The 25,655-nt window shown below is 38.6% G+C and overlaps 1 protein-coding gene across 1 annotated transcript in view; it reads right to left on the reverse strand.

The window, feature by feature from the left end:
• Positions 1 to 24,297, reverse strand: part of LOC101743039 (protein patched) — a 40,418-nt gene extending 16,121 nt beyond the window's left edge. The window contains exons 1-2 of the mRNA XM_004930019.5: positions 23,833 to 24,297; positions 14,584 to 14,776 (exon numbers count right to left, since the gene is read on the reverse strand). Coding sequence (XP_004930076.2) covers positions 14,584 to 14,776; positions 23,833 to 23,985 — 346 coding nt within the window. The 5' untranslated portion in view covers positions 23,986 to 24,297. The remainder of the gene's footprint in view (positions 1 to 14,583; positions 14,777 to 23,832) is intronic.
• Between the last annotated feature and the right edge of the window lie 1,358 nt (positions 24,298 to 25,655).

Consider the following 25,655-nt stretch of genomic DNA (forward strand, 5'->3'; position numbering starts at 1 on the left):
AATAAGCTGTTTTTTTTCCGGGTTATAGGTAGCCATGTCAATCTCCTCATACTTAAAATTACCACTTAAAAAAACGTGTCAGTACGTAGCTTCTTTCGACGTCAAAGAAGGGACAAACAAACAGATCGAATTCGATTGATAAGCAACTAAATTTTATTGTTATGATAATAAAAATTGTCATCTATATATTAATACATGAAGCAAAAACTTTGTATCCCTTTTTACGAAAATTGCGCGGACGGAGGAGTATGAAATTTTCCACACCTATAGAGAGTATAGAGAAGAAGTGCACAATACTAATATTTTTTTAAAATAATGCATAAAAGATACATTGAATCAATAAAGAAAACATTACACACACTACATACATCTATTTCACGCACACACGCATGCATACTATTTATTGTCAAACTTTTGTTCTTGACGCCTGTGCTCAAATTGAGAATAGATTAAAATATATTGTTTGTCTTATTAATATATTTTTTTAGAGTAGCCTTGGCGAAATTTGTGATTATAGAAGTATAAAATACAATCATAATAGTGTACAAACTTACAACTCCAATTAATTATAGTCGAATTTCGACTACTGCGGGACCTCTAGTAATAATAAAAATGGATTTCATTGAACGACATACATATGATTTGATTGCCGAGTATCGTTTCCGATAACTGACCCGATCGAGCGATCAACAGTTCACATTACCAATACAAAGTATTATGTGAAGTTATATACGTTAAATGTGCTTAAAAAATACGATTTATCTAAATTTAGGCAGGCCACCCTTCCCGTTTGGTTGTTGGAGTGTCGACGTATTTGTTACGAGCGCGACTGTCGACTCGATACTTAACACATCACGACGGTGATTTATATAGAACTGGAGATCCCGCAGTAGTCGAAATTCGACTATAATTAATTGTAATTATAAGTTTGAACGTTATTATGGTTCTATTGTCAAAGACTATTATACCTATATAATCACAGATTTCGTCAAGACTACATACAATAGAGACAAATAAACAATATTAACCTATTCTCAATTTGATAAGCAACAAAAATTTGACAATAAACATAGAGCATACATGTGTGTGTGTAATGTTTTTTTTGTTGATTTAATGTATTATTAATGCATAATTTAAAAAAAAATTCACTATATTCTCTATAAGTGTGGGAAATTTCATAGTCCGCGCAATTTACGTAAAAAGAGGTACAAAGTTTTTGCTTCACGTATTAATATAGAGATAATGACACCCCAGAACGGCAGACAGCATCAAAATTTCTTTAATCACACCTAAAATACTAAATTAGTATTCGTATTTTTTCATCCTTGTCCGATGAAGAAGGAATAACCGTTTAAAGCTACCGTTGATTAGGTAAAAAAATTAAGTAAAATGAGACCGCGTTGCTAAGTTAAAAAATGAATGAAAATGAGGTTGTTAAGAGAGTGTTAAATATAGATGTGGAAGGATTTAGAGGAAGAGGTAGACCTAAGAAGAAATGGATGGATTGTGTGAAAGACGATATGGGTAGGAGGGGAGTGAGCGAAGAAATGGTATATGATAGAAGAGTATGGAAGGAGAAAACATGTTGCGCCGACCCCAGGTGACTGGGAGAAGGGCAGGATAATGATGAATGTTGCTAAGTTAAAAAATAATAATTAAAATTCTATAAGTGCGGTTAAAATGTTCTTAAAAATCTGTAGATTATATGAAGTTTTTTTTATTGCCCTTGTAGGCAGACGAGCATACGGCCCACCTGATGGTGAGTGGATACCATCGCCCATGGACTTCAGCAATGCCAGGGGCAGAGCCAAGCCGCTGCCTACCGCTTAATACTCTCCGCAAGCCTCGTTTGAAGAAGGACATGTCATATACATGACACGTTATATTAGTGTAGTTCGTTTTCGAAGTTGGGTTGTCTGTTCAGAGGTTTCTTGGTACAAAAAAATATTAGGATATATTTCACGAACGGATCGTTCGGTTCGTCGACATGTACGTGTCGGGAAGGGCACGAGTATTCGTTCCAATTAACACCGGACCGGTTGATTTATTCTTACCGGTTTGTCACCTTTTTGCGCAGAATTAGGATCGCGAGGTGTGAGAAAAAAAAAAACTTCGGCTGTCAATTTTAACGGAGCGCAGTTTAAATTTTATCTGATTTAACTTAAATTCATTTCACTAATTAGTCTGATGTTTCATAAATCAAGTCAGTACAGACGTGTTTCTTATTAACAAATTGTAAGTTGTATTAAATTTTAATATAGCAACAATACGTGAAGTGTCGTAATTAATGTCAAGAATTTTATTTCTTTTAAATATAAGGACGATATGTAACCGGCTTCATAATTTAGACAAACTCATACTTCAATATCTAAGCATTCTTAAATATAATCCAAGCCCAATGATTTTGTTTTTTCCTACCTATGCTGATAGACTTGAGAGACTATGTCAGCTTTACGCTAGCGTGTAGGTGAGCTCTCGGGGCTCGAGCCGGTGTTGTTGCTAACACTGGCCCTAGCAAGAACAATACTTCGCAGAATTTACCACCGGATCGGAAACGCGACCCACTGAGAAGATCCGGTGAGAAAATCAGTGGGCTGTATCTATAGATTAATTTACTCGGTCGCAAGCGACGGGTTCGACGAGGACGGTGACCGGCCCATTGATAACAGTGAGTATGAAGATCATACCTAGTTAAAGTTTCGCACTAAATGGTCCAATGATAGCATTTTCTCATATCTTCTGGGTGCCGGAAATAGATCCCCAAAATCGTAAAGACTCCGAACGGAAACCAAAATGGAAATCAGAGTAACTGAGTGACATCGTCAGATAGCATCAGATTACTTACATACGAGGACAGCAACGATCTCATATCTCAAGGTGAGCGTCGGGTTCTGGATCTCAATCTACCTATATCAATGGAGATATATAGGTATATTTGTGTGTCTCCAGTTTACAACACGTGTCTACGTTGCCGAGGCAGTTAACGCCCTCGCTTCACACGTAAGGAATGCTATTTTATTTTGGTCGCTAATTTATGGCGTGACGAAGCACCAACGTACGTTGCACCGAGAATGGGGACCGGTGAACATGCGATCAAAATAAACTTGCTTAAACATATCGATAGCGTCATATTCCGTGGCCTAACGTGTGAGAATCCTGGTGTACAATTTTTTTTAAATAATTTATTGGGTGGACGAGCTCACAGCCTACCTGGTGTTAAATGGTTACTGGAGCCCATAGACATTTACAACGCAAATGCGTCACCCACCTTGAGATATAAGTTGTAAGGTCTCAGTATAGTTACAACGGCTGCCCCACCCTTCAAACCGAAACGCATTACTGCTTCACGGCAGAAATAGGCAAGGGCGGTGGTACCCACCCGCGCGGACTCACAACAGGTCCTACCACCAGTAATTACGCAAATTATAATTTTGCGGGTTTCACTTTTATTACACGATGTTATTCCTTCACCGTGGAAGTCAATCGTGAACGTTTGTTGAGTACATATTTCATTAGAAAAATTGGTACCCGCCTGCGGGATTCGAACACCGGCGCATCGCTTCAACACGAATGCACCGAACGTCTTATCTTTTAGGCCACGACGACTTCAAAGGTTACTGAAGCCCATAGACATTTATAACGCAAATGCGTCACCCATCTTGAGATATAAGTTCTAAGGTCTCAAGTATAGTTACAACGGCTGCTCTGCCCTTCAAACCGAAACGCATTACTGCTTCACGGCAGAAATAGGTAGGGTGGTGGTACCTACCCGCGCGGACTCACAAGAGGTCCTACCACCAGTAAAACACGTATCGAGTGATGCGACAATGCCAAAGCTCAAATCCTCGGTAGGTACCGTCTTTTCTAAATAACTATGTACTTAATATTTTCTGAGTCTGAAACTAACACGTGCATGTCATTGTGAAGAAATATTATCATGTAATAAAATGAAACAGGGAATGTTATGTATGTAACCGATGTCAGGTCGTTTTGTGCTGTAGGCTTGAAGGGTCAACCGCAATAATTCAAATTTCAACTTCAAGAGGAATGAAAAATAAAAGAATGTAAGAAAAATGATGTTTTTTTACATGATTTTTTTTTTTTTTTTTTTTTTATTGCTTATGCTGTGTGGACGAGCTCACAGCCCACCTGATGTTAAGTGGTTACTGGAGCCCATAGACATCTACAACGTAAATGCGCCACACACCTTGAGATATAGTTCTAAGGTCTCAGTATAGTCACAACGGCTGCCCCACCCTTCAAACCGAAACGCATTACTGCTTCACGGCAGAAATAGGCGGGGCGGTGGTACCTACCCGTGCGGACTCACAAGAGGTCCTACCACCAGTAATTACGCAAATTATAATTTTGCGGGTTTCATTTTTATTACACGAATTTGTTCCATAAGTCAACAGTTACGTAGAATGTGTTTATATAAAATATCTACAGTTTTCGGACAGGGGGCCGAGCATCATGCGTGAAGTTTCTACGTCAAGGGGGCGCACGGGGTATGTGGGTCTTGACAGTCCGCAGATATTGAGAGCGGACCCAAGGGTCATTTAGGGTATTTTAGGGCTTTACCTACTAAACGACTAACCTGCACTCTCGCCCAAGCATCCGATCCCCCCCAAAGTCAAAACACGAACGGGGTAGGGGAGTTACTGCGGTCAACAACCAGGCAACAAAAAAAAAGGTTTTTTATTTGATAAAATGTTATGAGACGTTATGGGTATACAAACTACTGTCAACCCTAAAATGAAAAGAGAAGTGTAAATGATTCTGGCCTAAACAGTGTTTTCTTTTTTGGATCGTTTGGAGCTGACAGGCAACAAAAACAATTTTATTATTCCTATACTACTAACTACTTAATACGAGTACTAGAGTCTAGTTTTGGTGAAACAATTTGCATAAACGATATAAAAATGTATAATAAACTTTATAGAGGGTAGTCGATAATAGCCGATGTAGATTAAATGTATAATTTATAATTAGTGTTTTGTGTGACTTTGTAAATGTCAAATACATCACACTTGATGATTAATAGTAAATTTATTCCTTTTTTATATTATCTTCGAAGAGAATTAAAATCTACGAAAACAACATACCTAAACCATTTGTAATTAAGCACGCTCTCACAAGGTTGTTTAATACTAATGATAATACTGAAACCGTTTCGCAGAACACTTTGTATGTAAATTAGTTTGATACGCATTAAAAATTACAAGACGAGTGTGAAAAAAAATTGACGAAACGTGCCAAGAGTTTTTGTGCGACCGACGCTGGAAATGATGATGTTGCAAGATCACTCCAGTAGATAGATACTACCTGACTGAAGAACATTAAATGTTTGGCAAAAACTGCCCAGCAACTCGTTTTTTTTTATATTTTTTGTATGTATCCTTTTATTTGGTTATTGCCTATAAGTGGTGAATAGGGAAAGACAAAACTGTTACGTATCATATTCTCTTCTGTTTGTCAATTAATTGTTTTTTTTTAGTGGCTATTTGATTTTGTGTTAGCAATATGACTTTTTTTGGAAATTAACGTAGAATGTTACAAGAAAAAATGATAATTAGAAAATAAAAGAGAAAGTATAAAATGAATCATCTAATTTCGACTAATGGGCGAACTAGTTTATAGTAAGCCATTTATTTCTAGTAGCAGTAGTAGTTGTTGTAGTAACTTGGTAATAGCCTGTCTACAATAACTACCACACTTTTTTAATTTAGTAAATTCTATTAAAATTAGTGTTCACAGTAAGCAAAATTTTATTCTCAAAACTTATTTAAAGTACAAACAATACTACAAAACTACGTTTCTATTCCGAATTAAGTATCAAACGGTCCATTTTAATACTATCCAGACTAAGCGGGCTGGCCCTCGTGCCGGATATTGGGGATTATCATAAACCAAGTGGATCGGATTCGAACACGGCGGGCCCGCACAGGGCGCCTCTATTTTAACACCTACCAGAGCCGTGGGCGCGATTTACGACGGCAGCACTCGTCGACGTATCCACTATCCACGCAGGATTTAAGTGCCGGGTTGTTGACGCCGCACACGCCAAAACAAAGTCCGTTATTTTGTCAGGAAACAAACGTATGTCAAACAAGCGATAAATCGATTGTAAAGTTAGACCATGTGCCGGTCTGAGAAGGCTATTCTCAGACCCAAATCGAAACGTATCGTTGCAGGGCGGGCGGCGGTCGCGAGATCCACGGCAAGGTCACGCGAGGTTATCGCGGCTTTCCGCTCGAGCATTCCTTTTACACTCGCGCTATCACAGTCTCCGGCGGCGTCTTTATTCATACACCGCCTTATCTATACAAACAAAATTACTATCGTTCGTACTATAAATCAACGTAACGATCTGTTATTCTGACAGTACAATGCGCAATAATGACCGAACGTATGGTATCTACACGTCACGTCATGGGGATCCATTGCGAAGCGAACATTCGGACTGCATTCAGGATGCGTGTTTCAATAATGACAATATTTCTACTGGATGGTAGCGAGCGATCAGTACGGACAATCGCAATGAATGACATAGGCGGGGGTGAGAAGACGGCTGGGGGAGGGGATACGTGCGCTCGCGCATGTGGTTGTGGCCACACGCGCGCCGCCGTGCTCGGCCCGTGTGGTCTTTACCCCGCGCCCCGCGAGCCGCCTCTCCTCTATGCAAATTAGCCGGAGCGTAGACAACAGATGGATGGCGGAATAAACAAGCCGCGTCCTTTGCGGTCACCGAGGAATATGGCCTATAGTAACCTATTAAACACAGATCTCGTAAATAGTATTACATTCGAATTCAGAATTTAAACTATTGCATAAGTCAAATCATACTCTCGATTTAAATTACTATTCAAATATGTTTCATTAAGAACGATACGTATAATTTGGGATGTTGATTTTGTATATTTCCAAAAATTACATTGTCTATGCCAAAGGCAATTAAGACAATTAAAATCCGTTTAGATTTTACTAATTTAGAAAACTTTCATATCGCGAGGGCAGTTTAACACAAAGATGCACAGATGGTCCATGACGTCACTGTCTATAGGTGCAGGCGTGCATGAGAGATAACGAGATTTTCACACTACCTCTTCTTCCTCATCCCATCCTTTTAAATATTGTTTACGCTTTTTACAGCTAAAATACGTATCCAAAAATAATTTTAATTTATTGACACTTGACGTTTCATATGCAATAATGTGCTTAATTAAAAACAGGAAACACACTTATTGCATAATACGGAGCATTGTGTTAACTTACACTCACGACCCCGATCTAGTTTAGGCCGGTTTTGTATACAAAGCGAGGCCCGTTCGGAATTATTTTTTGTCGTATCAATAGGATAAGCTACTTGCTACTGAATAGTGTTTACATACAATATTAAAAAAAGATGTGTGGTGTTGTGGGACACCGGACAGGAACGAAGATCCACATAAAAAAAAAAAGAATTACGAGAAAAAATCGCGCGGTGAAATATCGCTGTGCGGAAAACAAGGCCTTATTCCACGGATTTTTTCTTACGGTTTTTACTATCACATTTTTTTCAGTTCGGTCGCGCAGCAAAATCCCTATCTCCTCCAAGCCTGCCGTAAGGAACTTCATTCCAATAATACAAAATATAATATTCATTAAAATTGTATGTATTGAACAGTAAATGTAAATTTATATACTCAGAGGGTCGCGTTTCCGATCCGGTGGTAGATTCTGCGAAGCACTGCTCTTGCTAGGGCCAGTGTTAGCAACACTCCCGGTTTGAGCCCCGTGAGCTCCTTGTTCAGTGAATCTAGAATAACCCCTCGAGGTTACTAGATAAAGCAGGGAAAAAAAGTAAATTTACATATTCAATTTTAAAAGAAATTTTACACTCAATATTTAAACCGAATTTCGCGAGGTTCTGTATGAAAGTTGAGGTTCTGTATGTTGTGAATTAAATTTGGTGTTACAAAACGCAATAAATATCGACGAACACATTGACATTGAATAAATGCTTATAATACATGTTATTGTGCATATAATGTCTAATACGCGTTTAAGTCTTTAATAAGGACGCAAATTTTATTTTACTAAAGGAATTCCTATAAATGCCTACTCGTTTCGAACATTACCATTCCTTTAATGTTCCGCAAATAATCCTATATCCACTGAGCTGAAACTTAGTTAAGTTATATAGTCGAACGCCAGTGTTCCTTGACCTCAACAAACCTACACCTGAATGCGACTATAGGAACAACTTAACGATTGCAGAGGTCCCCCATAAAAGGCCAAGGATCGAAACAGTTCGGCTCACAGCGAGACTTCTCCACACAAAGCCGAGCGGACAATCAGATTCCTCGTTTTTTTTGGAACTGAATAGAAATGTTATAGTTTTTTTGTTTTGTTTTATTGGTCGTAATTTCACGTAGGGATATTTATGGGCGGCCGTGGGTCACCTAATTAAGTTGTTAGACGACGCTGGGACTCTGGGCATTGTTTAGGCAGAGCTCTGCCCCGATGACTTTTGTGAGGTCGTTCCGAAGTGTTTGTTATTGTACAGTAGCCGAGAAGAGTTGTTTTTTTTTTAACGGCATACAGACAGAGGAGATCGCGGTCCATTCGGTAGTTAGATCTGACAGGAGAGCACGTAACTTAACTCATTTTTGTTTTAGTTCTGGTCGGCTTTGATTTTCATTAAGCGAATTGACGTTCTAATGGATATATTGTTTACGGCTTATTAAGAAAACCGAGAAACTGTTTTGAGTAAAACTAAAAAAAAACCCTGTCTGTTTATGCATGAACGGTGGATTCTTTTCATTGTTTTCAATGTCCGGAGCCTAAAGGCGGAATAATGTGAATTCCGCTGCTTAACCTTGAGACGTGAGGTCGACGTTTCAATTGTATTGCAATAACATCTGCCATAGTACATCAGATTCTTCGAGCATCTTCAAAAGGTTTCAATGTAAGAAGTGATAAAGATTAAACAGTGTACATAAAGACGCTCGAAAACCCTTTTATCTTCCTTCGTCAGTGGGTAGATTTAGCGAGATTCGTTCTCACAATGATGTGTCCATAACCAAGTGGAACTAATCTATACATATAAATAAAATTGGTGTGTCTGTTTGTAGTATTGAAATAGCCTCTTTTTACTACATACATAATATGAATATATATACGGTACATACACCAAAATATCATTTTTTTAAATTTTTCTGTCTGTCTCTCTGTCTGTTTGTTCCGGCGAATCTCTGGAACGGCTGGACCGATTTTGACGGTACTTTCACTGATAGGTAGCTGATGATACAAGGAGTAGCTTAGGCTACTTTTTTTAGACTAGCTTCACCCCGCAGCTTCACCCGCGGTACGACAATAACCGCGGGTAATATCGCGGTACTCATTTATCAATAATAAAATTTAATGTTTCTGAAGCGAAGCGAGGGCGCGTCGCTAGTTTATAATGTAATTAGATAATTTATAAAAAAAACCTACTTTGAGAAATGAGTTCAAAGTTCGAGAAAGTTGCCGCGCAAACATTACGTAACTCGACCTAACGCAACCTAACATGTGACGTCATTCGGGGCCAAATGAATCGCGGAACTAACCAAAGGTTTTATATGGTCATACATTAATTCAAATCGATTTATACAGCTTGACGTGAAAAATTTTTTCTAATTATTAGACGCCATAGATGGCGAAATTTATTAAAATAAATTAAAATATTGAATGATAGTTTTAATAATAATTGAATTCGGAGCCATGACGAGTACTTATTAAATTTATATACATATTTTTAATTAGTCTGGTTTTTACTTATTGTTTCTCAGTAGCAACACGCTACCCACTAAGTATCTCACCGGATCTTCTCAGTGGGTAGCGATTCCGATCCGGTAGTAGATTCAGCAAAGCACTGCTCTTGCTAGCCCGTGAGGCTACCCACCGGTCCTCGTGAAGTTGGAATAGCCCCTTAGGCTACCAACGATTAGGTAGGGAAAAAAAGCAACACGATTTTACCAAAAAAAATAGTGGAATGGTTATCGTTATATGTTACATGATATGATCTTTATATGTACAACGGCCGTCTGGTGTAGTGGTAAGTGACATGGTCACTACACAAGGGGGTCGCGGGTTCGAATCCCGCCAAGGGAGGATATTTGTATGATAAATATAAATGTCTTTTCCAGGGCTATGGATGTATATTAAATATATGTATGTGTATAATAAAAAATCTTACATTTATTTCCGTTATCTGGCACCTGTAACACAAGTTCTTTACGAACTTACCACGGGACCAGTTAACGTGGCGTGATTGTTAGTAAAATATAAAAATATATATAATATAAAGTGTAAAGTGTAAAGTACATGAGGCAGTTAGCGCAAAAGTGTCCTAAGCTTATCATAGTTAGTATGGAGATAATGAGGTCGAAATTTACTTTTACACTGTTTCGTAGGCAAAAACAATACGCGTAAAAATAATGTTTACAAAGCCATGTGTTCTCTATGGGGATAGGCCGGTTTTGCATCAAAATTTGTTATGTTTTAAATAAATTACAATATATAAGCGCGAATATGAAAAATTGTGGTTTCGGCCACTTTTGCACTGACGGTCTTAAATGATATATTGTACAGAAGTAAGTACCTAAGTGTCCCGTACTGAGTATATAATCGTGTCGAAGATAAAGTTTTGCTCCCAGCAGTGGGTCGTGTCACTGTTGACGGTGCACATCGCCAGTGCGATGATAAATTTTACATCGTCCTCTACATTTTTGAGGATTTCGCATAAAAGTTTTTTTAATATTTATCTGTTGATATTGGGATCACTAGACTGAGTGGTTAAAGTCACGTACTAATTTTTTCATAAATAAAACGAAAAAGTTGCTTTCTGGGAACTCCCGTTAGAAAAGAAGCTCTGTATTATCAAAATGGTTTCTGTAATCAAAATGTTTTATATGTATTTTGATGTTCCATGAGAAATATTGTTTTATTAAAATTTACTATAAAGTCGTACCTCTCTATAATCTCTATACTCTCTATACTTGGGCCCATATACTCGTAATAACAGAGAGGGAGAAAGTGTAATGGAGCATAACCCTTTTTCTGATAACAAATCATTTAAATTCTACTTCCCGCGGCTTTAACTTCTCTGAATAAAAATAAACATTATAAATGTAAAGGTACATTTATTTTTGTGTGTTTTTTTTTCTGGTTAAATTAATTCGTTTTAGTTTGAGGGCCGGGAATTCAACCAAGAGACTATGATTGACATCTTTGTCGTATCGGTACATTAAATAAACTCACTATTTCAAACTCTCATTTATACATACATTTTAGTTTTTTGTCAAAAACAACTCTGTTTCTGTGTGACACTCGAAACATCAGACACTATAAATGATTCGGTCTTAATCACCCAAGGAAACTACATTTATGTTAGAGACGCAAAATTTAATGCAGTTGTACAAAAACTGCAACTCTTGCCTTATGCAGTTTATTAAGTCATCAAAAAATAAGCTCTACCTATTTCCGACTTTAATGCGACTGGATAAAGTTCATATCGTTCGTATACAGCCGACACAGATTATTGAGTTCAGTATTCCGCGGAGACACAACGGATGTTGCACACTTATCAACTTCCCTGATAGCTTCCGCCCTTTTATGACGTCACGGTGTGTCAAACATCAATTAAATTGATTTTACAACGTGCTAAATCGAGTGTCGTTCTCCATAAAAACTTCCCTTGTGATTTAGACATATATGCGTTTCATAAGAAAGTTCGATTCGCGGCCCGTTCGATGGTAAGTGTTTGTCGCTGCTATCGTAAAAAAATGATTGCTGCCATTCACCTATTATATTTACGTAAGTACCTTCTAGTGATATTAAGACTACCCATCATAGTATGATAATTTACAATTTTAAATATGTAAATGTATATTGTTTGATAAACAATAAAGCACAGTTACAGCTCCATTTTTCGTTTTTTTTTTCGGAAATTAAAAGCATAATAAACAAATGTTGAAAAGTCAATGGTCAAGTTTTACGGTTTCCTGTTTTATTTTTATCGAAAACATACGTAATCTAGATAAGAACATATTTAATTTTGACCGAGAGTGACAATGATGTTAGTATCTCCTGAGGCTAGTGAAGCGAACAACAACAAGGAATATTAAATTTAACATGAAATGTGTTTTTTATGGCCGGTGTAGGCAGACGAGCATACGGCCCACCTGATGGTAAGTGGTTACGGGCGCCCACGGACTTCAGCAATGCCAGGGGCAGAGCCAAGCCGCTGCCTACCGAAGCTGTGTACTGCGTTCTCGGTGTGACGTTATATGGCAAACGGGTGATAGCTAGTTTTTTTGTTTTTCCTATTTAAGCTGATATCCTTGAGAGGCTATATCAGCGTAACCCTAACAAGTAGGTGAGCTCACGGGGCTCAAACCTGACAACGTTGCTAATAATAACCCTACCAAGAGCAGTGCTTCGCAGAATCAGAGTCTGTGGGTTAATTTACTCGTCGAGCCCTTCCTAGCAGGCGACGGGTTCGACGAGAACAATGACCGGTGCTTGAGATACCTAAAAGCACCGTTAGTGGATCGGGAGGGTCTGAAATGATGTACTTAGGGCGACGTCGACTGTTTAGCATTCGGTCCGCGGGATCTGGAATGCTAGCTAGAGCAGTGTACGCACGGGTCTATATGGCCACCGGCGCCCCTGAACACATCATGTGCCAGTCCTTAGACAGTATTCGTATAATTTTGTTTTTACGTAGACGGGTCAATGATCCCTTGACCCACGTGGCCTGAAATGGTTTTCGGAACCCAAAGACAGCGTCGCGACTGCCGTCATTCATCTTGAGACATAATATCGAAGTCTCGTAGTGTATCAACAATAGCAGTAATGCGTTTCGGTTTGAAGGGCGGGGCAGCCGTTGTAACTATAAGTATACTGAGACCTTAGAACTGATATCTCAAGAAAGGTGGTGCGTTCGCGTCGTAGATGTCTATGGGCTCCAGTAACCACTTAACACTAGGTGGGCTCTGAGCTCGTCCACCCATCTAAGCAATAAAAAAAAATCCACCCTTCAAATCGGAACAAATAACTGCTTCGCCGCAGAAGTAGGCCGAATTGTGTGGTATCTTTACGTGCGGGTTCATAATACGCCCTACCACCATTACGTTTCTGAGCTGTGTGTTAAATTAAATGGAATTTGAAACAGAACTTTCGCCAACCAATGATCTGTGAAAGGGAAAGTTTACATTACCTCACAAAATCAGGTACAAACTAGCAATAAGACCAGTAATAAGTTAATAGTATTGCTCTAATTACTATTAATATTTAAGAACAATAGGTTAATTCAAAGTAAGCTTTGTCAATAACCAGGGCTGACAATAGCGGCGTAATGCCAAACTTTTCTTTAATAAAGATATTATAAAGAGGAAAGATTTGTTTGTTTGTTTGTATTGAATTGGCTCCGAAACTACTGAACCGATTTGAAAAAATCTGTCAAGTGACATAGGCTATAATCTTTTTTGAAAAAAATTAAGTTTCCTTACTAAAACTCTAATAATGTATCCAAAGGTGTAAAAAATTACCTAAAATATTCTTTACATCGCGTGCCCTGCGAAAACTATTCATGATAGAATAAAATAATGTACTATGACTTAGAACACATTATTGTTTACAAAAAGTGTCGCGACAGCATATGTCTACTATTATAGTTATGCCGCAATAAGTGTTCTTTTATTTAAAAAAATTAAACGTCAAATATCGTTGAATTTTTTGTTAAGGAACCGAGCGGAGCCGGAGCGGGCCGCTAGTTTTTAATAAAAACAAAACGTACATCCAGTAACATGATGTAACATTGTAATCCATCTTTATACGAAATGTAAATTTCATTGCGCTTGTTCTGCGGGAATAACTAATCTGAACAGAACGTGAATGGCATATCGATCGATAACGATCAATCGAATCCCAATAGCACACGAATAAGGTTTGATATTTCAATGCAACTTTGTTGCAACGCATGACGACACTTTCTAAAATTACCTAGGCGTACATTCATCAGTCTAACGTTACACTGTTTAATTTATACTTAGTCATTTTGACTAAGCCAATTGTGATTGATTGTACTTCACCGATAAATGTTTTGATGTTTAAAATATTATAATACAAAACAACTTTCATTACGCAAAACTAACCGCGGCTAAAGAGACGCAATTACCACAAACCGGTGTCGCATTAATATTAATTTACCATATTTACATGGAAATAAAGAGTTGCATCAACGCAAAAGGCAAAGACATTGAAATACAATTTAAGTCAAACGAGTATCGCACCGGACGCGGGCGCGCCTACGGACTGCTGATTAACGAATTTAAAATTCAATTTAACGTAAATATAAGGGCAGTAACACATCGCGGCACGCTGTGTAGTCTGAGTGACATTCTGCTCACGTCGAGCCGAGACGGAAGCGGCTTCACAGACGAGCTCGTTACCGGTGCATTGGTAGTCTAAGAAATGCACACTGTGTCACAAATGTCGTGATGGTTCGGTTCCTACGCTTCTTTGATTGAACGCAGTTGATAAAGAGCTCACACGTACCTTGAACCCAGAGCTGGTCGACCCTCGAGTGTATCTGTGCCGATTTTAGTCCAACACAGAAAGTCGAGAGCACCAATATTGCGACAAACAGCACTTTCCCCGCGTCTCCTTGCAAAAAGCAGCCTAGTATAAAGAGCTGTTCCTGTAGCCAGGCTCGGATCCAAAGCGACGTCCTTCCACCTTCGATGTTACCCTGAAAAACGGCATTGATATGATTCTGTTTGTGATTCCTTGAGTTTGAATCGAAACTAAAAAAAAAAGCATGTGATTATTTCACAGGACAATAATTATAACGAAAATCATTTCGGAAAAGGAGCTTATTTTAATCTTATACAATCGTCGTTGAGGAACTGTGCTTGCAAAAATTAATATTTTTAAATGTAATTAAATCAAGAAACAGTCTTGTTTGTTTTGTTTGTTTACACTGATCGGGACAGTGGCTAAGCCAATTAACCTCCAGTTTATATTTTAAGTCACGGCCGAATTTGTTCAAAATTTTTAAGTACACTTTGGGTCAGACGAGGTATGATTGAGATTTTGACTTCACGTCTTAGGTGGGTGGCGGCGTTCACTATGGGCTCCCATAATCGATTTATACCAAGTGGATCTTGAGTTCGTCCACCCATCAAGTGCAATTGAAAAAAAACTCCTCAAACATAAACCGGCCCTGTTAATAAAATCGACAGGCAAAAGTCACGTTTATATAATTAGGTGACGTTAAATAGAAATCGCAAATAAATCCCGGTTTAAAGTAAGATGAACGAAATAAACGTGACACTAGACAAACAAAGAGCAGATTTCAAAAGATTATAAGATCGTTTGGCGTAAGACAATAAGTTGGAACCGTTTTTAACGTCTAAATAATTCCAGAGCTGATTGTGATTAATGAGAGGCGTCGGCGAGGTCGGCGCGGACGGCGATCGGACCGGGTACCCGTGGCGCCAGGGAACCTACAGATCAGCCGACACACTCGAATCTCTTCAAGCGATTACTAATTGCATAATAATAACTCAATCGACGTCTCGTGCTCGATGCACCGATTAAGCGATCATTGATATACGGCTCTTTTCTCTAGCGCTTTGTTTTTCTATCGCTTCGAGTTTGTTCGATAATTTCGAGTGGACTTCGGACACGAACCTTCTGATTAATTTTGACCCCACTTGATTTTTCTCGAGAAAAAAATAATACGTATCTTGTTTTAAGATTAATAATGCGTTAATCTCGTGTATCTTTTTATCGTCCTCGAAGGCAGACGCGCTTACGGCCGGACTGATTGTAAGTGTTAGGGTCGGTCATGGTCGTTAGCAACGCCGAGGAATAGGCGAGCCGGAGACTCTTTGAAGGACATATTATAATGATTGCAAAAATGATGCTTTAAAATGCAATACGGATGAACTATGTATGCATCATCGGTGAGTGGTGCGATGACAAAAATCATTTCACGGGATTTCAAGCAATTTCTTACGGCACTCCTCGTCGAACATACGGAACAAAACACAAAGTCCGATAGTCTTTCTTGTCCCAGAGGCTCCAATAAGTATCTTCCAGTTTATTCTTAGATTTTATCACCACCAACAAACAGATAAACTATCTATTCTTAAAACACCTACATTAATATTATTTATGATTATGAATAGTGACGATTGAAAGAAAGTCATAAAACCAGTTTATTTATTTTTACGAAACTACTGGTGGTCCTTCGTTTTCTGAAAAGTATTTTAGAACCGACTTTTTCTTTTATAATTTGTTATTTATATAAATATGACATGTTAACATGTTCTAGAGATATGTAGGTTACAGAAATGTTTTTATTGAGTAGATCGGTGAGCAAACTGTTAAGTGGTCACGGATCGCGGGGTCCATAGACATCAAGGTAATGCCTTGAAGCTTGGGGTCATAATTGTGTTGTATAATGGCTGTTCTACCCTTTGGACCGCAACGCATGACTGAATCGCGGCAAAAATGGGCAGGCTGGTGGCACTCACCCGTTTGGGTTTACAATACGGCCTAACAGCAGTGTTCTAGTTGGCTATGGCAGTATAAAAGAATCCCTTAGTCGTCTCTTACGACAGCAGCGAAGAGATAGGGGTCGACAACATTGTTTTTTATTCACACAGTTTTTTTTCTTCCAAAAAGTATTTGGTACCTATTATATTACACAAACAAACAAACGAACTGCCATATACATAAACATCGTAATGTAAATATCTCAACGACCCGAGTCCATGTTGACAGACAACTTTGTTTGGTTTAACCTTAACATATATTTAGAGAACTAATAATCATGCGTTTAATTGATGCGTAGAAATGAAGGTTTATTTTGGAATTGTTATTTTCTCTGCTCTCAAATAGTTCACAGTTCGAGCTAGGTTTCCGAGTCAGGGCTTCCGTGTTCCGATACAGGAATGCTTGTATTTAAAACAAAATATTCTATATAGCGCATGTAATGTTTTTGTGAAGAAATGAATAATTGTTTTCCGCATTTCCTGTTTTAGACAAGATGCACTTGAGATTCCATTTTCAAATCGAGGAATTTAAAGGAAAATGATTTGCAATTTAAATTATACTTGAATAATACTGTTTTATCAAACGTTTATCGTGCAAGATTATTGATAATGAAACTTAAATTTAGAACTAAGTAAGGATCTATGTTTAAAGAGTTCGGTGAACCGTCGTCGGGACCTTGCCGTTGAAGTAGAGTTGTTCCGAGCGTAAATAAATAATCGTATCACAATAATGGCACATACTGGCCGAGTCATAGGATCGGGTAGGGCGCGGGCGAGCGGAGGTGAATGTCGAGCGCTCTGGGTGGGCGTGACGTCACGGCCGGAATGCGCCCGCGCCTCCCGCACCCCGCCATCATCCGCGCGGCCCACGTGGAGCGTACGCAACAAACACGACTTCACGCAGGCCGCATCGCTATTGCATCTACTATCTTCATTCACATAATCTATATATTAAATACGTGAAGCAAAAACTTTGTACCCATTTTTACGAAAATTGCGCTTACGGAGGATTATGGAATTTCCCACACTTTAGGGAGTATAGATCGGAGTGCAGTGTTAATATTTTTTAAATTATCCATAAAAAAACATCAAATCAATTAAAAAAACCATTACACACACTACGATGTATTAGACACAACACGCATGCATACTATTTGTTTATTGTCAAACTTTTCTTACTGTTTATAGTCTGTGGTCAAATTGAGAATAGACTAAATATTATTTATTAGTCTTTATTAATATTTACCTAAAGAGTAGTCTTGGCGAAATCTGTGATATAATAGTCTTTGACAATAGAATCTGTACAAACTTATAATTTTAATTAACTATAGACGAATAACGACTACCTGAGGACCACCAATACAATAGTAATGCGAGATCATATTTGCAAGAGTTGAACCATTCGCCACCTATTAAACCGCCATATTGGAATTTAGTCGATTATAACTCGAAAGTTGTTAGACAATAGTGATAATACCACTTGCTTTAAGATTTGTGGGATTAACTTCTATGGTAAGCGCAACGGTGGCGCCGGCGACTACGCTTCCTGTAGATAAGAGATTAAACTAAGCTCAGGACGTTCTCACGAGAGCCTTTCCCGCGATAAATACATTTTATACCTTCTAATATAAGAAATTTAATATTGAATAGTGCACTCGTTTAGCGATAACCAGTCATTACAATAATGCTTATCGTACATAGAAAAAATACTATTTTGTTAAGTTGCTAAGTCATTCGGTAATTGTGAAGCGGCGATGTTTATCTAAGGTCAAGCTCGGAATAAAAACGTCTCAATTGCTCGTCTAAAGCCAGTGACACTAGAATTATTCGACTTCCTTTATTAATAGTTATTAGGACTATTGCCTAGAACGTTTTTTTATTTATGTTGATGAACCCCAATATTAGATTATTATTGGAGCCCGTGATATTAGTACCTAAATGATACGACCCACCTTGAACAAAAGTCGAAGTCTCAAAGCTTCAAACCGCCGACATCACTACACCAAGTATAAAACGATACATCATCCGCGTCTTGTTCCACATTACATGACATTTGATTGCCCCGATCTTTGACATCCGCCTGTTGTCTGATTCCGACATCCGTAGACCTTTAACGTTTCTGATATCTGCATATAATAGAATGTGGGTGTGACCCCCTCCATTATGCTATTAAAATGTATTCGATACGACCCGCTTGTTCTTCGATTAGAATTAGGAATTTAATTATAATATTGTGTAGATTTATTACATTGGATTATATTCCAAAGTGTTTCGACAAAGGCATTACGTAAAGCATGTATAGGTAATATTACTTAACAATTAACTGTCGCTGCGTGTTGTTAAAAATAAAGTATTTCTTAAAATAGCAGTTTCACCCGATTCGGTTTACCGACTCCTGATTTTATCTTGAAAGGTCAACATTCCCGTAAATATTATCTAGAGGTCATTAAAATTATTAATCCATGTTTCAACACTATTAAAGTGTCAACAATTATCTTTAATGAGTGGTAATTTAATATTATTACACCTATGTACGTTTCTCGATTGCATTCGGAGTACCTACTTAGTCAAGATTTCAGACTGCCTGTACAGTTTCAAAAATTATATGATTTTAACACGAATGAGAAGTGTGGGAATGAATGACTGGCAAGTACGGTGTGCTTAGTGCGAATTTTTTAACGTTCTCTATAGCGTAAAAGTTAACTCAAATTAATTCAAAATAACAGCGCCCCTAGCGGCAAACGTAGGCAAACGTTCCGACTCCGTACAAATTTGAAATTTGAGTTAACTTTTACGCTATCGATACCGTTAAAAACTCGCACTAAGCAAGCAGAGTAAGTACATGGTTTCAAGGAAGTTCACCTTTAAATTATTATTCTATAGATTTGTTTATTCAATTATTAAATTAGCTTATACCAACTAAGAGATCGCAATTCAGAGCGCAACAAATTAAAGTAATATTAGTAATTTGTTTGTACAAGTTCATGGTCCATCTAGTGTTGTGTGGTCACAGGTGTCGATAGACACGGAACAAGTATGCTACCTCGAAACACGAGTTTCAGAGGGGCGAGCTCGAACGATTATTAAAAAAGTATTCGTGTAGCTTTCGAGAAAAAAATTATAGGATTTAAACAGCGACCTCTACCGTCCGTAAAAATAATTAATTTACTTACATTCGTTTCGCCATGAGAACAAACGAGTCCGTTCTAAGGCAGCTAGACATCCGAAAAAGGCACTCTTCCACCTGCCGGGAACGTGTTATGAGCTTCTTCGGACACATCATGCGGTCTCCCAGACATGAATTAGAGAAGCTCATAATTACGGGTCGCATAGAGGGCAAGCGCGCCGTGGACAAAACACCAGCCAGATGGTCAGATCTAGCAAGAGAAGCACTTGGTGGTAGTCTGCACCATGCAGTCCATGCCACCCATGACCGAGCACATTGGAAGTACGTCGCATGTGGTCGCGATCCTCAGTAGTGAGGGAACGATATAGAAGAAGACATTCGTTTCGCAATCGCATCGTCACGTTCTCGAAACTCGAAACTAAAACTCTTAATCGAGAGCACGAAAATTGTTTTGACACACGTTAACGTAAATCTCGAAGGCTGGCTATCGAGTACTACCGTCCATGCCCTAATGTAATGATCCGTTTTCGTATCGAGAACTCGATACATTTACATTACCGATTCGATAGATTTTCGTGCTTGAGGTACTATTCTATTGTATAACGGCTGTTAGACTTTTCAAATCGGAACGCTGGACTAATTTGCGGTAGATAAGCACGAAGATGGTACGTACATACACAAACTATAATTTCTAAAGATTTCTTAGGCGAGAAATCACTTTGTATTAACAACATTGTCCGAAATTTGTTTGTTAATTCATTATGAAAATCAAGAAAGAATCAATCAAACATTTTCAGAGAGTAGGGCGAGGATTAACATTTATACAAACAAACAGGTTTGGGCGCCCATATAGTTTATACTTCATATTTCAGAAGTAGTCCACTTAGGACTGATGTTTTTTTGTTTTTTTTGCCCTTGTAGGCAGACGAGCATACGGCCCACCTGATGGTGAGTGGTTACCGTCGCCCATGGACTTCAGCAATGACAGGGGCAGAGGCAAGTCGCTGCCTACCGCTTAATACTCTCCACAAGCCTCATTTGAAGAAGGACATGTCATAGCGCTCGGGAAACACCGTGGAGCTCCCCTCCTCATTCCATAGCCGGATGGTACGTGGCAAAAAAGACCTCTGGAAACGCACTGTGGATGAACGTAGTGGCTCCAGGTAGTATGGATGAACTCTACTCCGGTGGCGGGCGGCGCGATGGTAAAAACGAGATGCCGGTATCATCTCGAATAATTCCTCAGAGCACTCCCCATGGAACATACGGTACAAAATACAGAGGGAACCGGAGTCCCTCCGCAGGCCCAGAAGTTCCAACCGATCCGTCCGATCCGATCCGATCTTGCAAGCACTATATAAAAATATTTATGTGGTTATAAATAAAATAAATCTTAACCGTCATTGGAAATACAGAAGGCTATTGGTCACTTAACAAAGCATCACCACGATGGACCGACCAGATCCAAGGTACTAACTGAGTTTCTCGGGTGCTCTCTGCGAAGCACTATTCTTGCTAGGGGCAATATTAGCAAATTCTCTCTGGTTGAGCCCGTAGCTCACCTATCCATTCGCACGTAGCTGGAATAACCCTCAGGCTAGCAATGAATAAGTAGGGACAAAAAAATTCAAAGTGAAGAACCAGCTCAAAAAATCTACGATTCTGTGAGTTACGCATTGGACCGGAATCGATGGCGACAATGTTCGTGCCAGAATGATCAAAGAACCACGACCATGAATCACGATGGACGCAATAACTGAGATAAAGTAAATGACATTTTATTTGTTTACGTTAATTAGGTATATTTCATAACGTTAATAAATTTTGTCGGATTATCGAAAAATCAGCTTCATAAATCAATATTGCGAAACTTCGTTTTTTTTGTTTATAAATAGGTATTCGATTCTATCTTGACATCTGCCACTGAAGACGGTGAGTAATCGAGGGTAAAATTGTTGAATGTGTAATCGTGCGTGTACATATAGCCACGTGTGGTGGCGCTCAAAGGCCTGCACGACGGTAACAGAATATCCTAGTCATTCGACACCAGAAGCAGGAAAATAATTTGCGGTTTAACAAAGCAACTTCGATTAGCTACCCATGTTTGTGGTTGCGGCGATTAATGATTATCCGTATTTTCAATTGCTTCAGTTATATTTTTAATCTTTTTTTTTTAATTTTTTATGGAATGGGTGGACGAGCTCACAGCCCACTTGGTGTTAAGTGGTTACTGGAAAACGTAAATGCGCCACCCACCTTGATATGTAAATTCTAAGGTCTCTCAGTATAGTTACAACGGTTGCCCCACCCTTCAAGCTGAAACGCATTACTGCTTCACGGCAGAAGTAGGCGGGGTGGTGGTACCTACCCGTGCGGACTCACAAGAGGTCCTACCACCAGTAAAAAATCGAATTCTAAAAACTAAGTTTTTTTTATTTTTCATTACTTAAATTAGAGAAGTGCCGCGTTTAGAACGTTGGTGTATAAATAAATAAGAGTCAAAATGGCAGTTTTCTGAGAAAATCTCGAAAAGACCGTAATTACTTATATGATCAAAAGAAAACAGTCTGTCCAAAAAAGAGAGCCTTCAAAATTGTAGATGTGAAGTCATTTATAGGTCTCCGGTGCAGCTGCCGATCGCCTGCAAGCGTAATGTTTGGACGAAGAGAAAAGATATATGGGAAAAACTGGTTGAAACGAGACAAAGTGTAAATCTTAAAGAGAAGGACAGAATTATCTCGATTAGCGAGCAAGAAAAGGACGCGAGATCGGAAACCACAAGATGTCTCAATTCCACGAGGCGAGCTCTGTGCGGTCTTGTCAGATTCAGGAATACGTAGAATAGCGTTTATTCTTTTCCTTTTTGTAATCTGTTATTTACCGTACGATATTGTTACTGTTTATTATGAATCATGTTTAATTTATATTGGTTTACAATATTATTTTTGTTTCCATTGAAAATTGCCAACTTAAGACTTTAAAATTTTTGTTATTCTCAGTCGTAATATTTTTAATCGATTTTAATTGTTAGAAGAAAAAACATATAACCCGCAACTTATATGTTTCTTGCTTTAATGTTAGGGTATATTATTAATTTAATAATTAGAATAATTTAATAACAAGAATAGTTGATTATTAAGTATCAATTCATTCTCTATTCGCTTTATGCGGTCCGCGTTGATGTCTCTATCGGCGCCGATGCTCTGCGCGTGCGCAGCCCCTTGCTCGTCTTGTACCCGCTGCGCCTTAATTGCTTCATCTTGCATGCGACCGATCAAGTTCCTACATTTTAAGGTATCACTTATTCGTATGTTACACAGTGAAGCCATATTTAAAATATCAGCTGTCCGTTGAATAAATTGTTGTTTTTGACATCTGTTATTTTTTTTATTGTTGTAACACAGGTATTTTTGAAGTGATCTTAGAAAATACAGTGGTTTGCAAGCTTTTTCATTTAAAAACTAAGACCACCGTCGCGCAGGGACGACCTTATCCTTCTAGGAAAGCGGGCTACCTTCCCCGAACTCACTCGGTATTTTAAAACATTTTTTAGATTAACACGATCTTGCGCCTCGTGAGTGATATTAGTATGGGTTTTAAAAAATTACATTTTAATGAACAAAAATTAGAGCATAAACGGTCATGTTTAAGAAGTTATAATTTAATAAGTCCGCATCATATAATTATGTAGTATATGGCTGTGGTATCACTAATTATGTATAAGAAATGTATATTTATATATTAGATATATATTTTTCAAAACAAATATTGGAATGAAAAATCTTATGGCTGTTTATAAGCCACAAAATCATAAAAACTCATAGATTCGTTCAATTTCAAATGTAATAGATAAATTAATAAGATATTTGGAACTCATTGATCAAAAACATCTTTGGTAATCTTAATTCTTTTGATTGTAGAAAACTATCATTAACTTGCAGTTTACTGCAAAATGCGCGCGTTTTAGGTTTTGTACCACTGACACTAGTTGGCGCTGTTTCTTTGCATAGTTCCTCAAACGCGATTGGTATTCGCAGAAAAACAATCACACGTGCAACATGACAAGTAAAATTCAGCACAAAATTTCAAAGTAATTCAGTTTTATTGACACAACACCTTTTCGAGTTCAGAAAGTGCTAGGGCAGCGTCTATCCAGCTGGTGCGTATGTAGAGATCGGCGCTGTGGCGCGCCTCAGCGGCAGAGGGACTCTCCTGTGTACTAGATACTATCCGAGGATTCGAAGGAGCCTCGGAATTGGGAGCCACCATGATCTCGGGGCCAAACTTGTCACCAGTATCCTCATGAAGACGGCCGGAGTCCGTCTGGCGGCGCACGCTGTCATATCACTTGCCGCCACATAACCACACACTGCACACTCGAATACGTCACTTTAAATCAAAACACTAATCATTCGAACACAAAACAACACAGAGTTTCATTACAAATAATACGGAGCGCGCTTGCGTGTTACCAGCTGCACGGCTCGAGCGACACTGAATCATGCCACTTCACTCTACGAACGAATGCGTAGACTGGACTGAATATTTGTCGAGCCGCCATTATTGTTGGTTGTTGGATTCGTAATGTTGCCGTCCTGCGACACGAAGGCAACCGAAAGCTGGCGAAACAGTCCGAAGCTCCCAAATCAAAGACCACACACGTGATATACCTCTCTCTCTCGTGTATATCAAGAGGGAGGAGGTCAGAAGTGGACTGTAGTGAGAGGTTAAAGCCGGCAAAATAAAAACATTGAATGAAGCCGTAGCTGACATGTCATCAAGTAATGATCTAAACATTAGAAACGATCTCAATGTTTAACTTTAAGTACTCACAGTTGAAATAGATATTGATCAACAAATTTTAGTTTTATCGACAACATAGTTAAAAAAAATGGAAACAATAAAGAACAATACCCTAATAAAATGTTATGATAGTGTAATTTTGCAGACTGCTTAAATGTCAATTTAAGTCGTCAATTCTTTGAAGCTCATGTTTACTTGGATTTTATATAACATTATGTTCCTACAATTATCACAAAGAGAACGTTTGTTAGTTAAATATACAGTCAATGGTATACAGATAATAAAGAGGATCAAACATTCAAAGGCACCATATTATTTTGTTTACAGAGTTTTCTGACTAAAAAGTTAGACGAGCGCGACCCTGACCGTACCACGGGCGGCCCTTTGATGTTACCGACATAAAACGCCGCCGACGGTGATTTAACTAATGAATTTATTTAGCGGCCGCATTGAACTGAGCGATCGCCACCCTGTCCTTTGGAACTCATCGTCCGTGAAACGTAATCAGATACAAAGTAGCTATTACTAATTCCAAAGATTCTAGTCCTAACCACAAACATTTCACATTGAATACTCTTCTCTTGTATTTACAGAATTCAGGCTGATTTATGGATACCTATAACTTTATACCTATGCCTATACCTTTCTACCCTCGATTTTTTTTATTGCTTAGATGATTGTACGAGCTCACAGCCCACCTGGTGTTAAGTGGTTACTGGAGCCCATAGACATCAACAACGTAAATGCACCACCCACCTTGAGATATAAATTCCTAAAGTCTCAAGTATAGTTTCACCGGCTGCCCCACCCTTCAAACCGAAACACATTACTGCTTCACGGCAGAAATAGGCAGGGTGGTGGTACCTACCCGCGCGGACTCACAAGAGGTCCTACCACCAGTAAATCATTCGATTTGTTTATTATAAGAAAAAAGTATAGCCGAGCCGATGGACTCACTTTGTCCCGTTTCAATTTGAATGTGCAGCATAAGTTAGTTGCATTTAAAACAATGCGTTCCTCAGTTTTGGGAGCACGCTGACTGAATTTAATTTGCTGAAATTCAAAGTTTCTTATTATTAGTATGCGACTACTCCTACCGTTTCTAGGTAGGCATCTAGCTCCTATGTGATCGCAAT

The sequence above is a fragment of the Bombyx mori genome, chromosome 5 (genome assembly GCF_030269925.1).
Source record: "Bombyx mori chromosome 5, ASM3026992v2".
NCBI classification, from domain to species: Eukaryota; Metazoa; Arthropoda; class Insecta; order Lepidoptera; family Bombycidae; genus Bombyx; species Bombyx mori.